Source organism: Maniola hyperantus, chromosome 13, assembly GCF_902806685.2.
Source record: "Maniola hyperantus chromosome 13, iAphHyp1.2, whole genome shotgun sequence".
Taxonomy (NCBI): Eukaryota; Metazoa; Arthropoda; class Insecta; order Lepidoptera; family Nymphalidae; genus Maniola; species Maniola hyperantus.
In genome coordinates this window covers 4,398,891-4,412,295 of record NC_048548.1, presented here as the reverse complement: position 1 = coordinate 4,412,295, position 13,405 = coordinate 4,398,891, and the positions used below count along the sequence as shown (strand labels likewise).

At 38.3% G+C, this 13,405-nt stretch overlaps 1 protein-coding gene across 5 annotated transcripts; it reads left to right on the top strand.

Annotated features, from left to right (window-relative positions):
- The first annotated feature begins 241 nt into the window (after window positions 1–241).
- LOC117987442 (facilitated trehalose transporter Tret1-2 homolog) lies at window positions 242–12,794 on the top strand. Of its 5 annotated transcripts, none has more exons than XM_069502690.1 (9): window positions 242–260; window positions 3,694–3,740; window positions 4,403–4,500; window positions 6,268–6,402; window positions 7,428–7,511; window positions 8,278–8,547; window positions 9,089–9,209; window positions 10,020–10,154; window positions 11,115–12,794. In XM_069502690.1, exons 2-9 carry the CDS (start codon window positions 3,698–3,700, stop codon window positions 11,690–11,692), a joined length of 1,464 nt encoding a protein of 487 aa, XP_069358791.1. In that variant the 5' UTR covers window positions 242–260; window positions 3,694–3,697; the 3' UTR covers window positions 11,693–12,794. The 5 variants fall into 5 exon arrangements, with proteins under 5 accessions (XP_069358791.1, XP_069358786.1, XP_069358787.1 ...); XM_069502685.1 differs by lacking the exon at window positions 242–260 and adding an exon at window positions 391–487; XM_069502686.1 differs by lacking the exon at window positions 242–260 and adding an exon at window positions 569–967.
- The last annotated feature ends 611 nt before the right edge of the window (window positions 12,795–13,405 follow it).

Here is a 13,405-nt window from a genome sequence, read left to right as displayed (position 1 = left end):
ATTTCCCATGAGTTATTTACTTGTTTTCACATAAAAAGAATATACATTCGTGATTTGAATGTCTGCTTAGGTGTTTGATGCGTTTGTCAAACAAACTACGTGTTTGGCGAATTTTTTTAAATAGTTATTTCAATTTTTATGGCCAGTTAAACGTGAATCTAAAATTCTTAAGTTATCCACATCGTCTAAACTCTAACCAGTCTGTGTCCCGTGCAAACCCCCGAGGCGAGTTAGTGCATTGGGTATTTACTTATCAATATGTAATTATGTACCTATTATTAATACTAATTACCTACAGTTTATTATAAATCCGATATCTGAATGGTTAAGTAGTTACCTATTAGGTACTTCTCTAGAAAATAAGCAAGAGTTCAGACTTCAGTGTTGTAGACCTCACAGCATGCTCACAGCCGTATGTAGTCTAGAGTCTAGACTTTATGTTTTTGCCATCGACCTGCCGGCTTGTGATATCTGTGATCAAAACAATGTGAGTCGAATTTATTCTTTATTTACATTATTTTCTTTTCGTTGTTCTTTTTCAATCCATTCTTTAGAATCAATTATTATATATTTTTCGGATTTCTAAATTATAATAGGTATTAACTAGGTAGGTAGGTATATCTTCTTATAGTTGCGGAGATATCAGAGATAGTCAGTGTTGCGGAGTCTATCATATTTTCATCGATGATCATTTCCGGGAAGAAGGTGCCAATGATTCCAGATTTTTTTACAGTATGATCAAATGATGCTTATTAAATCAGACATTTAATTAGTTATACCTATTCGATTTATAGGTACTACTAGCTGATGCCTGCGACTTCGTCCGCGTGGACGTTTTTAGATAGATAATATTTTGTAGATACTATAAACGAATACCTACAAAGTTTGGTAAAGGAGCCCAAACAATTTCATTAGAATTATGCACGCGCCGGGGCTTCCCCTTTGCAGAGAAATATTTTTAATCAAGGTAAGGTCCCTAAATGTGTAGGTACTGTATGAACCGTTTCTTTATACTGATTGGTCTTTCCCTTATGCAGTGTACAAGTATATAAATGAAATAAATCTTATTAATACCTTCACTGTGCATTAGACTTAGTTGACCGTAGGGCGTAGGAGAATTATTGCTTATTTCAACTTTCAAGTGTCGTTGTGTATTGTGTCTATGGTCTACGCTCGGTGACTCGGTGGTCGGTGGTCTACGCTAACGACTGTGCAGTGCGAAGAGACAACACTGAACATATTATTATTTTGTTTGTTCCTTTTTTTTTTACAAATTTTTGGGACGCTTCATAGAAAAAAGGCGGGAAAGATTTGAGAGTAAGTCACTGGTGGAAAAATCGCTTTAGATAATGAATAAAAACCGGTCAAGTGCGAGTAGGACTCGCACACGAAGGGTTCCGTACCATCATACAAGAAATAACACTTTTTTTGAAATTCACGAATTTTTTTCCTTTACTTTTACTAACTAGGTAAGGTACTTATATGAAATTGCTACCTGCCAGGACACCGCCCTGTAACGGCCAGCAGTATAACACAATCCGAAAGAAAAAAAAAACCGCCCAAGTGCGAGTTAGGCTCGCGCAATGAGGGTTCAGTACCTACTACAGTCGTATTTTTTCGACATTTTGCAGGATACTTCAAAAACTATAATACATAAAAATAAATAAAAATCTGTTTTAGAATGCACAGGTGAAGACCTTTCATATCATACACCACTTGATATAGTTATCTTACTTAGAAAATTGAAAATACTAATTATTAGTTCATGACCACAATTTAATTTTTTTTGTGTGATGTTACCACAAATTCACGGTTTTCAGATTTTTCCCCGAATGTCAGCTATAAGATCTACCTACTTGCCAAATTTCATGATTCTAGGTCAACAGGAAGTAACCCTGTAGGTTTCTTGACAGACCGACAGACAGACAGACAACAAAGTGATCCTATAAGGGTTCCGTTTTTCCTTTTGAGGTACGGAACCCTAAAAATGTACTCACGTGGTGGTTAGTCGACGTAAGCCCGACTGTTTCCGGAGCCCTTTTTCACACGGAGACTCGTATTTTGGGTCTTTTGGCCATAAGTAACTTACTGTACGCGACAGGTCGAGATGGCAATCGGGGTATGAGGCGGCGGGACGCCCCGCATTCGTACGTCACCCGCGCCACGGTAATGTTATGCCCGCGCTCGCCTTCACCCACCTTCACCGAGCTAGCACGTGGGCCATTGTGCGGGTGTGCTGGGCGTTCTCTCCTGGATTGCCATCTCGACTTGTCAGTTGTCGCATACTTACCTAGTATGTACTTACCTCTAAATTAACGGTTTTGTATTCAGCCGTATGAGTATCTGAGAGCAATGTGTCGAGTGAGTTGGATTCCGTTTGAGTTGAAGACTGAAGTTGCGTTAACAAGAGCTTTTTATTAATAATAATAACTGTTCAGTTGCGTGCAACGCTTCCAGCTGTGAACATGTGCCATTATTTTGTGCCTTCATAGACGTTTTTTACTTATTTTTTGATTGTTTTTATAACAGATGTTTAAATAACATTAGGTAGGTAAGTGAATGTCGGTGGTCAAGCAAAAGTAATACACCTACATATTCGTATACCCAGATTAGGTATCTCCTAGGACTTCATAGGTAGGTAGGTCTGGAGGATATTTTAATAACACGCAGTATTTTTTTTAAACTTATTGTTATTGAAACTAAACTATTGTAAAGTAAGTAGGTATATTATATAGGTACCTACCTAGCACGCGACAGGTCGAGATTGCAATCGGGGAGGTAGCGCACCGCAGTCCCCGCGCTAACCCGTGCGGGGCGTCCCTTCCCACATTATACGCCGATTGCCATCTCGACCTGTCGCGGACTATACCTACCTACCTTATAATAGTATCGTGTATTATATTTATAGGTATAACTAGCTTATGCTCGCGACTTCGTCCGCGTGGACTACATAAGTTTCAACCCCATGTTTTACTCCCTTAGGGGTTGAATTTTCAAAAATCCTTTCTTAGCGGATGCGTACGTCACAATAGCTATCTGCATGCCAAATTTCAGCCCATCCAGTAGTTTCAGCTGTACGTTGATAGATCAGTCAGTCAGTCAGTCACCTTTTCTATATTTACCTATAGTTACCTATATTTTATAGTTTAAATCACAATCAAAATGTAGGTTAGTAGGTACCTAACCAGGTCCTTAGGTAACCTATTTATTTCGCGTAGGACAACTTAGTATGTAGGTATAATGTTTATGCTACGTCTACTTAAATGATACCTACGAGCTACGTCGCGACTTCGTTTGCGTAGGTTTCAATTATTTAAAAATCCCGTGGGAACTTTTTGATTTTCCGGGATAAACAGTAGTAGCATATTATCCGTCTCCGGGATGCAAGGCACAATGCTATCTCTGTACCAAATAGCGGATGTCCGCGACTACGTCGGCGTGGATTTAGGTTCTTTAAATCCCGTATGTATTCTTTGATTTTCCGGAATAAAAAGTAGCCTATGTTCCTTCCCTGGGATACAAGCTATTTCATACTTCCGTAAAAATTTTACAATTCCGTAGGTACCTACCTACTAAATTCCGTGAAAAATGAAAATCGGTTAAACGGATGGACCGTGAAAACCTGACAGACAGACATACAAGTACGTATTTATATACTTACTTAATATACATGTAGATATATGTTTTTTACAGAAAAATGGAGAGAGGAAGACTGATACAATATTTAGTAGCATTTGCCTGTAAGTATTTTTGTTAAAACAAATATTTATACCTAATAATAAGTACTTATTATGTCATTAGATGATACCTGCGATTTCGTCCGCGTGGATATAGATTTTTAATTTCGTCGGAAGTGGGAACACTTTGATTTTCCGAGATAAAACGTAGCCTATGTTCTTCTCCGGGATGCACGCTATGTCTGTAAGTACCTACCTCGTCAAAATTGGTTAAACGGATGAGCCGTGTAAAACTAGCAGACAGACAGACACACATTTATAATATTAGTATGGATTACTAAACGAATGTTCTAATCACTCATAAACTAAGTTATAAGTACCAGTACTTATCTGAAGGTACCTATTAATAATAATTATTATTAGGTACGTCTACTCATTATCAAATTATTTTATTTTGACGTTGCTATCTTTGTTTTAAAAATAATAGGTATTAATTATTATTTTAGAGAATAATTTTTTTAGCGGTTACCTCAAAAGGAAAAACGGAAACCTTATAGGATCACTTTGTTGTCTGTCTGTCTGTCTGGCTGTCTGTCTGTCTGTCTGTCGGTCTGTCAAGAAACCTATAGGGTACTTCCCGTTGACCTAGAATCATGAAATTTGGCAGGTAGGTAGATCTTATAGCTGACATTTGGGGAAAAATCTGAAAACCGTGTTTTTTTTAGTATCCCTGTCGACGGCCACATTAGGCACCCTATCAGCATGGCCGACGCCCGTCATGCCAAAGTTCCATAACAATGAAACCGGTGTTCAAATAACAAAGGTAAGCATTCATCGAATTACACCTACGCAGAACATTCTACGTATTTATTTTACTGATAAGGGTTCCTCTACACAATGTTGGGTAAGGTACTAAAGTCAGTTTCAGACTTTCAGCCTCATCCCATGCTTTATCCAGTTTCCATTCAAACAAGTGTCAAAAACCGCGGGCGAAAATCTAACACAAATAATGTTTCTACCTGTGTCCGTTATAGACTTTGAAACTGTCAAACCGATTTTAGAGCTCCCGCAGACTTATAATTTCAAGTTGAACGACTGTTGAGCAACTAAATCGCGAACTTTCACAATTTAACCGGCCAACTATATTGTATTCATTGTTAGCCGCAGATCTAATTGATGTAGTTGGTGACAGTGTTGCTAGCGTGGTGACATGTGCATGGAAATGTGGGAAATAACTCTCTATACTAAGTGATAGATTAGAATATGGGTAACATCATAGTTATGATATGATGTTATCTTGCATTCTAAACTGAGATGTTTAGGATACATTTTTTTATACTACAGAATGAGTATTCCTTATTTATGTGTGGACATATTATTATGTGTGTATGTCCATTCCTATATCCGCTCGTAACTACTCAACGGCCCATCCAATTTTGATAAGTGACCTTCCTAATAATCCTATCTATAACTATTACCTATCCTATTATAGCCTATTCGGTATATATATATATATATACCGAATTTTACCACATCAAATAATACGTGTGTAGGTCTCCTAATTACCTATTAATAATAATTATTCGTTGCCCTAATGCAACTTGAACAATGAAGCTAGTGTGCCTACGTGATAAAATGTTACTAATTTGAGAAGGGGTTTACTAACATAGAGTAAAGTGTACCACTTAGATTTTCCGTTTTATATTATAACATATTGAATTGAAAAAAAGCCGTGAGGTACCGTGGAAACTCGGTAGAAATGAAGCTATACCGGATATAACCCGTTGGAAATATCTGAGAAACTGGCTTAGTGACGTCATGCAACATTGGCGCCGGTACTGGATAGGCAAAAACGGGCGAGCTGCGGGGAAGCGCATTTCAGCGAGGTGCGCAGATATTTTCGACTGGTTATAATATATACGTTGCGTACTGCCCTGCCAATACCATGCTTCTCCTATTTTTCTTTTGTTCTTTTCACTTTTGTCCCTATCCTAAATTCATACTTGTAATCCATCGTCCCGTTAAAAAACTTTAAAACGACTGTGGTCTGTCTGTGACGAGTCTGACGGCGGACAGGCACCGATGTGATTCCAAAAAAAACCGGCCAAGTGCGAGTCAGGCTCGCGCAATGAGGGTTCCGTACTACAGTCGTATTTTTTCGACATTTTGCACGATAATTCAAAAACTATGATGTATAAAAATAAATAAAAATCTGTTTTAGAATGCACAAGTGAAGACCTTTCATATGATACCCCACTTGATATAGTTATCTTACTTTGAAACTTGAAAATACTAATTATTAGTTTATGACCACAATTTAATTTTTTTTGTGTGATCTAACCCTAAATTCACGGTTTTCAGATTCTTCCCCAAATATCTGCTATAAGATCTACCTACCTGCCAAATTTCATGATTCTAGGTCAACGGGAAGTACTTGGGAAGTATCATGCAGGTTTCTTGACAGACAGACACACACAAAGTGATCGTATAAGGGTTCCGTTTTTCCTTTTGAGGTACGGAACCCTAAAAACAAACAAATACATAAAACTGGATTACTTTTAAAGATCAATATACAATTGTTTAATTGAAGGATGAGATTGCCACAGTGCTGGCCATGTCGCCGCCAGGGTTCGTGGCAGGCAGCCTGCTCACCAGGTTCATATCTGACAGTCTCGGGCGGCGGGCCACGGTCTTAGCGAGCGCTTTGCCGATCGTCTGCGGAACGGTACGAATACAATATTCTGCTCATTTTATTTGATACCTATACAGAGCCACAAGGCTATCGTGGCGCGTGGCGAAAATCGGAATTAACGTTGCCGTCAAGTGTCCCCTTTGTTCTTGTTTGAATATTCTATATCTGAGCCTCAATAGCTCAACCGGTATAGGAGTGGACTGAAAACCGAAAGGTCGACGGTTCAAACCCCGCTCGTTGCACTATTGTCGTACCTACTCCTAGCACAAGCCTGACGCTAAATTGGAGAGGAAAGGGGAATATTAGTCATTTAACATGGCTAATATTCTTTAAAAAAAAAATCTAAGCCTTTGTTCTCCGACAGCGCCCCCCTGTCAATGTCATTCAAGATCCAAGAGAGCCTTATCGCACTGTACACAACAAGGCGGGCCCATAATTCATCTTGGACTTTAACGATATGGACGCTATAGGTCGAAATGGCAATCGGGGAGGGAACGCCCCGCACACCCGCACAGCCCCCGCGGTAATCCGCTGCGGGCGAGCGCGGGGTGACGTGCGGGTGTGCGGGGCGTCCCCCCGCCTCATACTCCGATTCATTTACTTAGCAATAAGTTACACCAAAAGGTTTCAAACAACACAGCGCCATTTCAATCCAAAACTCAAAGGCTTGAAGTTCTTTACGAGCTTCCTAACTTTAACGATACCTAAGATGTTCTTCTATAAGGCATCGAAACTCACTTTAATAATAGGATCAAAGATCATAGCCCAAAATCTATACTCTCTACATGTCCAAACCCATCGATATAAATGACAAGATATGGTCAAGCGAACAAATTTTTTCACGGTTTAGAAACCTAATAAATCAGCGCCAACTCTTAGATACTAATGAACGACCCGTTTGAAATCCAGACGTCACTGAGGTTGCATTGGTGCGTGATTGGTGCATAAGCACCAATGAGCCGGTGCCATTTTGTTTGTTCAATGTCCAAACCTTATTGTGGCTCTACTTATAAATACGTAACTCGTTCTTCTCATTACATTATTGTTACGGTTTTCAGATTATCGCAGCCTTTGCAAGGGTAGCATGGCTGCTCTGTATTATGAAGTTCCTTTGGGGCTTCGGAACAGGCATGGTTTCTACGGTGGGTACTTGTACCTATTTATTTTTTAAACACTTGAATAGAATAACGTGGCATTTTTTACTATAACTTGGTATTTTTTGAGTAAATGACAAGATATGGTCAAGCGAATAAAATTTTTCACGGCTTTGGAACCAAATAAATCAGCGCCACCTCTTAGATACTAATGAACCACCCGTTTGAAATCCAGACGTCACTGAGGTCGCATTGGTGCTGAAGCACCACTGAGCCGGGCCATTTTGTTTATTCAATAGCCCTGTCCATACGAAGTAATATACATATGAGTCAATGATAAGTTGTCATTTTTTCCATTTCGATTTCGCCTTATGTAAAGCTTGTCATACTGAAGCTAAACCGCTTGGCAATACATATTTTCTGATAGGGTGGTAACGATCCGTGGCTTAACCCTTTCACCAGACCAGACTTGAGCCAATTTCGAAATTATACATTTATTATAGAATTATAAATTTCTGAATTTACTTTCCGGGAATCATACCCAGGAATTCCCACATAAGTAATTACAATCAAAAATGTCACAACGTATAGTACTATCTATGACCGGGTCTCAGGGTGAGATCTATTAGAGCGCACTCTGACTTAGCTCAGACTTAAAAGATTGAGTTAAAACGAGACAGATTTATGTGAGAGATAAAGATAGCACTGTCTCGTTTTAACTCTGTCAAGTCTAAGCAAAGTCAGAGTGCGCTCTATAGATCAATCTCCTCAATGTTTTCTACAAATTTTCCAAAACAACTTATCTTTATTTCAGGTGGTAGGGATATATCTGGCAGAAATCGCTGACAAAGATATTCGGGCAACCCTTACAGTGGGCACCAGGTTCATGTTCAACTTCGGCAGTCTTCTCGTCATATGTATAGGAACCTTCCTGTCGTATAACACCCTAAACTATAGTTTATTGCTATTGCCGGGGATATTTTTCGTGGCATGTCTGTTTATACCGGAATCCCCGTATTATTACTTGAAGGAAGGTCGCGTGGAAAATGCAAGGAAATCCCTGCAAAAGTTTAAAAATAAAGAGGTAATATCTTATAGAATAAATATGTACTTACATATATTACATACCCTTCGAACTCGTAACTATTGTTTATTTTGGGTTCATCCAATAATATTATGCTTATATCTAGATCCGTATAATAAAACTTTTCCTTAAAGAAAATGTGGTCCCTTGAGTTTAGAAAACAATAGATGGATATCATTTATTGAGATTTTTCTGTAAATTTTTAGAGGTTCTGTAAGTCTGTATTTTTATATAAAATAGTTTTTGATTTATCGTGCAAAAATATTGAAAAAATATATGACTCTACAGTTATATATTTTTTCAATATTTTTGCACGATACCCTCCGATCGATCGATTTTGATGATACGATACGATTTTTGTTACGGAACCCTCGGTGCGCGAGTCTGACTCGCACTTGGGCAGTTTTTTGTTTTGAATTATTTTACAAAACATTTCTTGTAGATGATCTTGTGACAGGAGATATTGTGAATTTAAAGAATGTCTAGGATATTACAACAAAAGCAATTTATAGAGGCTTTATTCTGTTTATTATATTTCCAGATTATAGATGAGGAGCTAGAACTCATGAAGCGGCAAGTGTCAAAGGAGATGCGAAACTCCAGTACTGCACGGGAATTCTTTACCGGGAGACAATATCGAAGAGCAATTGCTATTGCTTTTGGTACGTACTCGTATCTAAATATATAAAAGCGAAATACCACTCACTCACTGACTGACTAATCACGAAATCTCAGAAACTATACCTAAAGCCTACAAACTTGAAATTTGGAAGTTAGGTTCCTTCTAGAACGTAGGTGTCAGCTAAGAAACGGATTTGAAAAATTCCCCCCCTAAGGGGGTGAAATGGGGGTTGAAAGGTTGTATGAAAGTCCTATGTTTTGAAGTTAGAGACGTGAAAATCGACATTTAGGTTATTAGCTTTAAATAATAAAAATCTGTATAAATCAATTTGGGAAATTCCCCCCTTAAGGGTGGTAAAATAGGGGGAAAAGTATTTATAGAAAAGTTTTAACAATTGTTATTTTTACTTGAAATTTGAAACGTAGGTTCTTTCTAGGGGGTAGGTATCAGATAAGAAAGGATCTAACTAAATTCTCCCCCTAAGGAGGTGAAATGGGGGTTGAATAGTTATATGAAAATCCTATGTTTTTGAAGTTAGAGATATGAAAATTGGCATTTAGGTATTCTGGGTTCTATGCTTTAAGGTGAGACTGAGTGAGTGAGGCCTTTTGCAGCGAGAAAATTTCAGATCTCATGAGAAACCAGAAATTTTACGCGGACGAAGTCGCGGGCAACTGGTAGTGTAGGTATACAATGCACAAAGCCTCAATAGCTCAATGGTTAAAGGAGCGGACTGAAATCCGCACCGGGTTTGCCCGGAGGCTGTGTATGCGGGGCACTCCCTCCCCGATTGCCATCTTGACTTGTCGCGTACAATCTGGGTGTTCTGACCTCTGTGGTAATATTGCAGGGCTGAAGCTAACGCAGGTGTTGACAGGCGGGATGTCGATACAACAATACATGGGCAGGATCACACAGGAAATAGATTTAGACGTTGAATTGTCCACGCTTCTTATCATATTCGGGGCGTTCAAATTTTTCGTTGGTGAGTAAAAATACATTTATTATCAACTAGTTTGGTTAACCTTGAAAGGATTTAATAGCCCAAAATATAGTTATAAACTAAATTGATACATACTTTATAACATTACTACTACTACTACTTATGCATTATACATACTAATATTATAAATGCGAAAGTGTGTCTGTCTGTCTGTCCGTCTGTCTGTCTCTCTGTCTGCTAGCTTTCACGGCCCATCCGTTCAACCGATTTTGATGAAATTTTGTACAGAGATAGCTTGCATCCCGGAGAAGGATATAGGCTACTTTTTATTCCAGAAAATCAAAGAGTTCCCACGGGATTTTCAAAAACCTAAATCCATGCGGACGAAGTCGCGGGCATCAGCTAGTTTATAATCCATACTAATAATTTAAATGCGAAAGTGTGTCTTTCTGTCTGTCTGTCCGTCTGTCTGTCTGTCTGTCTGCTAGCTTTTCACGGCCCATCCGTTCAACCGATTTTGATGAAATTTTGTACAGAGATAGCTTGCATCCCGGAGAAGGATATAGGCTACTTTTTATTCCAGAAAATCAAAGAGTTCCCACGGGATTTTCAAAAACCTAAATCCATGCGGACGAAGTCGCGGGCATCAGCTAGTTTATAATCCATACTAATAATTTAAATGCGAAAGTGTGTCTGTCTGTCTGTCTGTCCGTCCGTCTGTCTGTCTGTCTGCTAGCTTTTCACGGCCCATCCGTTCAACCGATTTTGATGAAATTTTGTACAGAGATAGCTTGCATCCCGGAGAAGAATATAGGCTACTTTTTATCTCACAAAATCAAAGAGTTCCCACGGGAATTTCAAAAACCTAAATCCATGCGGACGAAGTCGCGGGCATCAGCTAGTTTATAATAAAGTAATAATATTTATCAAATTCAAAAGTAGGAAAATACCCAATTAGGGATAATGCATCGGGAGATATAAGTGATATTGTTTTTCTTTCAGGTATCATGTCGACAACTCTAGTAGATCGAGTGGGACGTCGACCGCTTCTCATATACTCCTTCTCCGGTACAGCGATCTGCTTAGGCGTCGCAGGAACATACTTTTTCCTCCAAGAATACATCCGCGTCGATCATTCTATCCTCAAATCCTATGGAAAGGTTGCCTTCGTTGCTATCATCCTGTCTAACGGCATTTCGACTCTCGGTTTCAATCCCATCATAGGAATCATTTCTGCGGAGATATTTCCCTTAAACATTAAATCTGTAGCCATGACCTCCCTTAATGTTTTTGGTGGTTGCTTAGGGTTTTCCGTTGCTAAGAGTTATCAAGCTGTTATTAATGTATCCGGTTTCTACGGGGTGTTCTGGATATTTTCGGCAGTTGCGTTCTCTGGCGCGATATTTTCATACTTCATGGTCCCTGAAACGAGCGGCAAAAGTTTACAGGAGATTCAGGATATTTTACATATAGGTACTGTAAGTTCCGATGAGGAGAATAGACTGAATAATGCCAATGATGTTGAAATGGTAGAAAAATGCAGGGAGTCAAAAGAGTTAAGAAAGGATTGTAGCTTATAATAGTTGAGGTGATTTTTAAAATCTAAAATTATTAAGAGATTATCAAAAATGTTTTTAGTTCCAAAAATTACAAGGCTTTAAAAGTCTGGTACTGCATGTAACTCGAATAGTGCATTTAAAATAATATATAGAATAGTATCTATCATATTACATATAACCTATTATAATAGGTTCATCAATCAAGATTATGGCTCGAAAATGCAAGATTTTTTTATGATAGCTAGTATATAAATAAGGATATATGTATTAGGTACGTATTAATAGAAGATAGCCTAAGGTTTTAGTGCGAGTTTATTACAAAAATAGTACAAGTCTGATGAAAAAGAACAAAGAGAACCTACTGGTAGACAGTGCCTTTCCTAATTATTTTTATTGTATGAATAAGCATTTAGAGGCCTTTAATAGATGACTTTTATTATTTAAGAAAAGTAGATGCTTAAGTGCCTACCTCAATAGTGTTTAGAAAATTGTAATATCTACTTACATTTTTTACATTTTTTTGTTTGTTTTGTTGTCATTTTGTTTGAATTTAACTAAATAGGTATGACCTTAGAGTATGTAACATACCACGATTAATTTGATGTTTTTATTTGTCGATATTTCGACCTAACTACGAGATGACTTGAATTATGTACTACAAAGTATTATAATATAAACAAATTAACCAGTCAGATGAGATAGGTATTTAGTTAACTGTCGGACTATATACTGTAATAACCTAAATGTCGATTTTCACGTCTCTAACTCCAATAACATAGGACTTTCATACAACCTTCGACCCCCCCTTTCGCACCCTTAGGGGGGGAAGTTTTCAAAACCGTTTCTTAGCTGACACCTACGTCCTAGGAAGAACCTACCTTCCAAATTACAAGTTTGTAGGCTTTATAGTTTCTGAGATTTCGTGATTAGTCAGTCAGTCAGTCAGTCAGTCAGTGAGTGAGTGGTATTTCTCTTTTATATATTTAGATTATGATTGTAAAACTCGCGTACAGGTATTTTGTACGAGTTATTCTGATAGACGTGAATTTTGTCATCTTTATTTAATAATAGCTTTTTTTTAAAAATATGATCAACGAAATAAACTTTTTAATTTTTAATATAACTTGTTGTTTTAGTTTGTTTCTTGTGGGGTCCAACATTCTATGGAAAGATACCAAGACTATCATAATTTGACTAATCGCCATATTACTTAATTCAGTGACGTCATTGGTTTAATAATACAATTACCTATCAACAACCTATCGCCGGCGTCGCCGACTCAGTAGGTACTGAGTACGGGTCTCCTCTCAAAATGAGAAAGGTTTGACCATAGTCTACCACGCTGGCCACGTGCTGATTGGCAGACTTCACACACCTTTGAGAACTCTCAAAGTATGCAGGTTTCCTCACGATGTTTTTCTTCCCTGTTCAAGCAAGTGATACTTATGTATATTTTATTTAAAATGCACGTAACTCCGAAAAGTTCTGACGACCTCCCTGGCGCAGTGGTAAGCGCTGTGGCCGTATTAGTGGGAGTCCCTGGGTTCGATTCCGGGCAGGGGTTTAGAATTTTATAATTTCTAAATTTCTGGCTAGTTACCACTCTACCGACAAAGCCGTGCCGTGCCGCCAAGCGATTTAGCGTTCCGGTACGATGTCGTGTAGAAACCAAAGGTGTATGGGTTTAATAAAAATTGCTATTCTCCTTCCAGGTTAGCCCGCTTCCATCTTAGA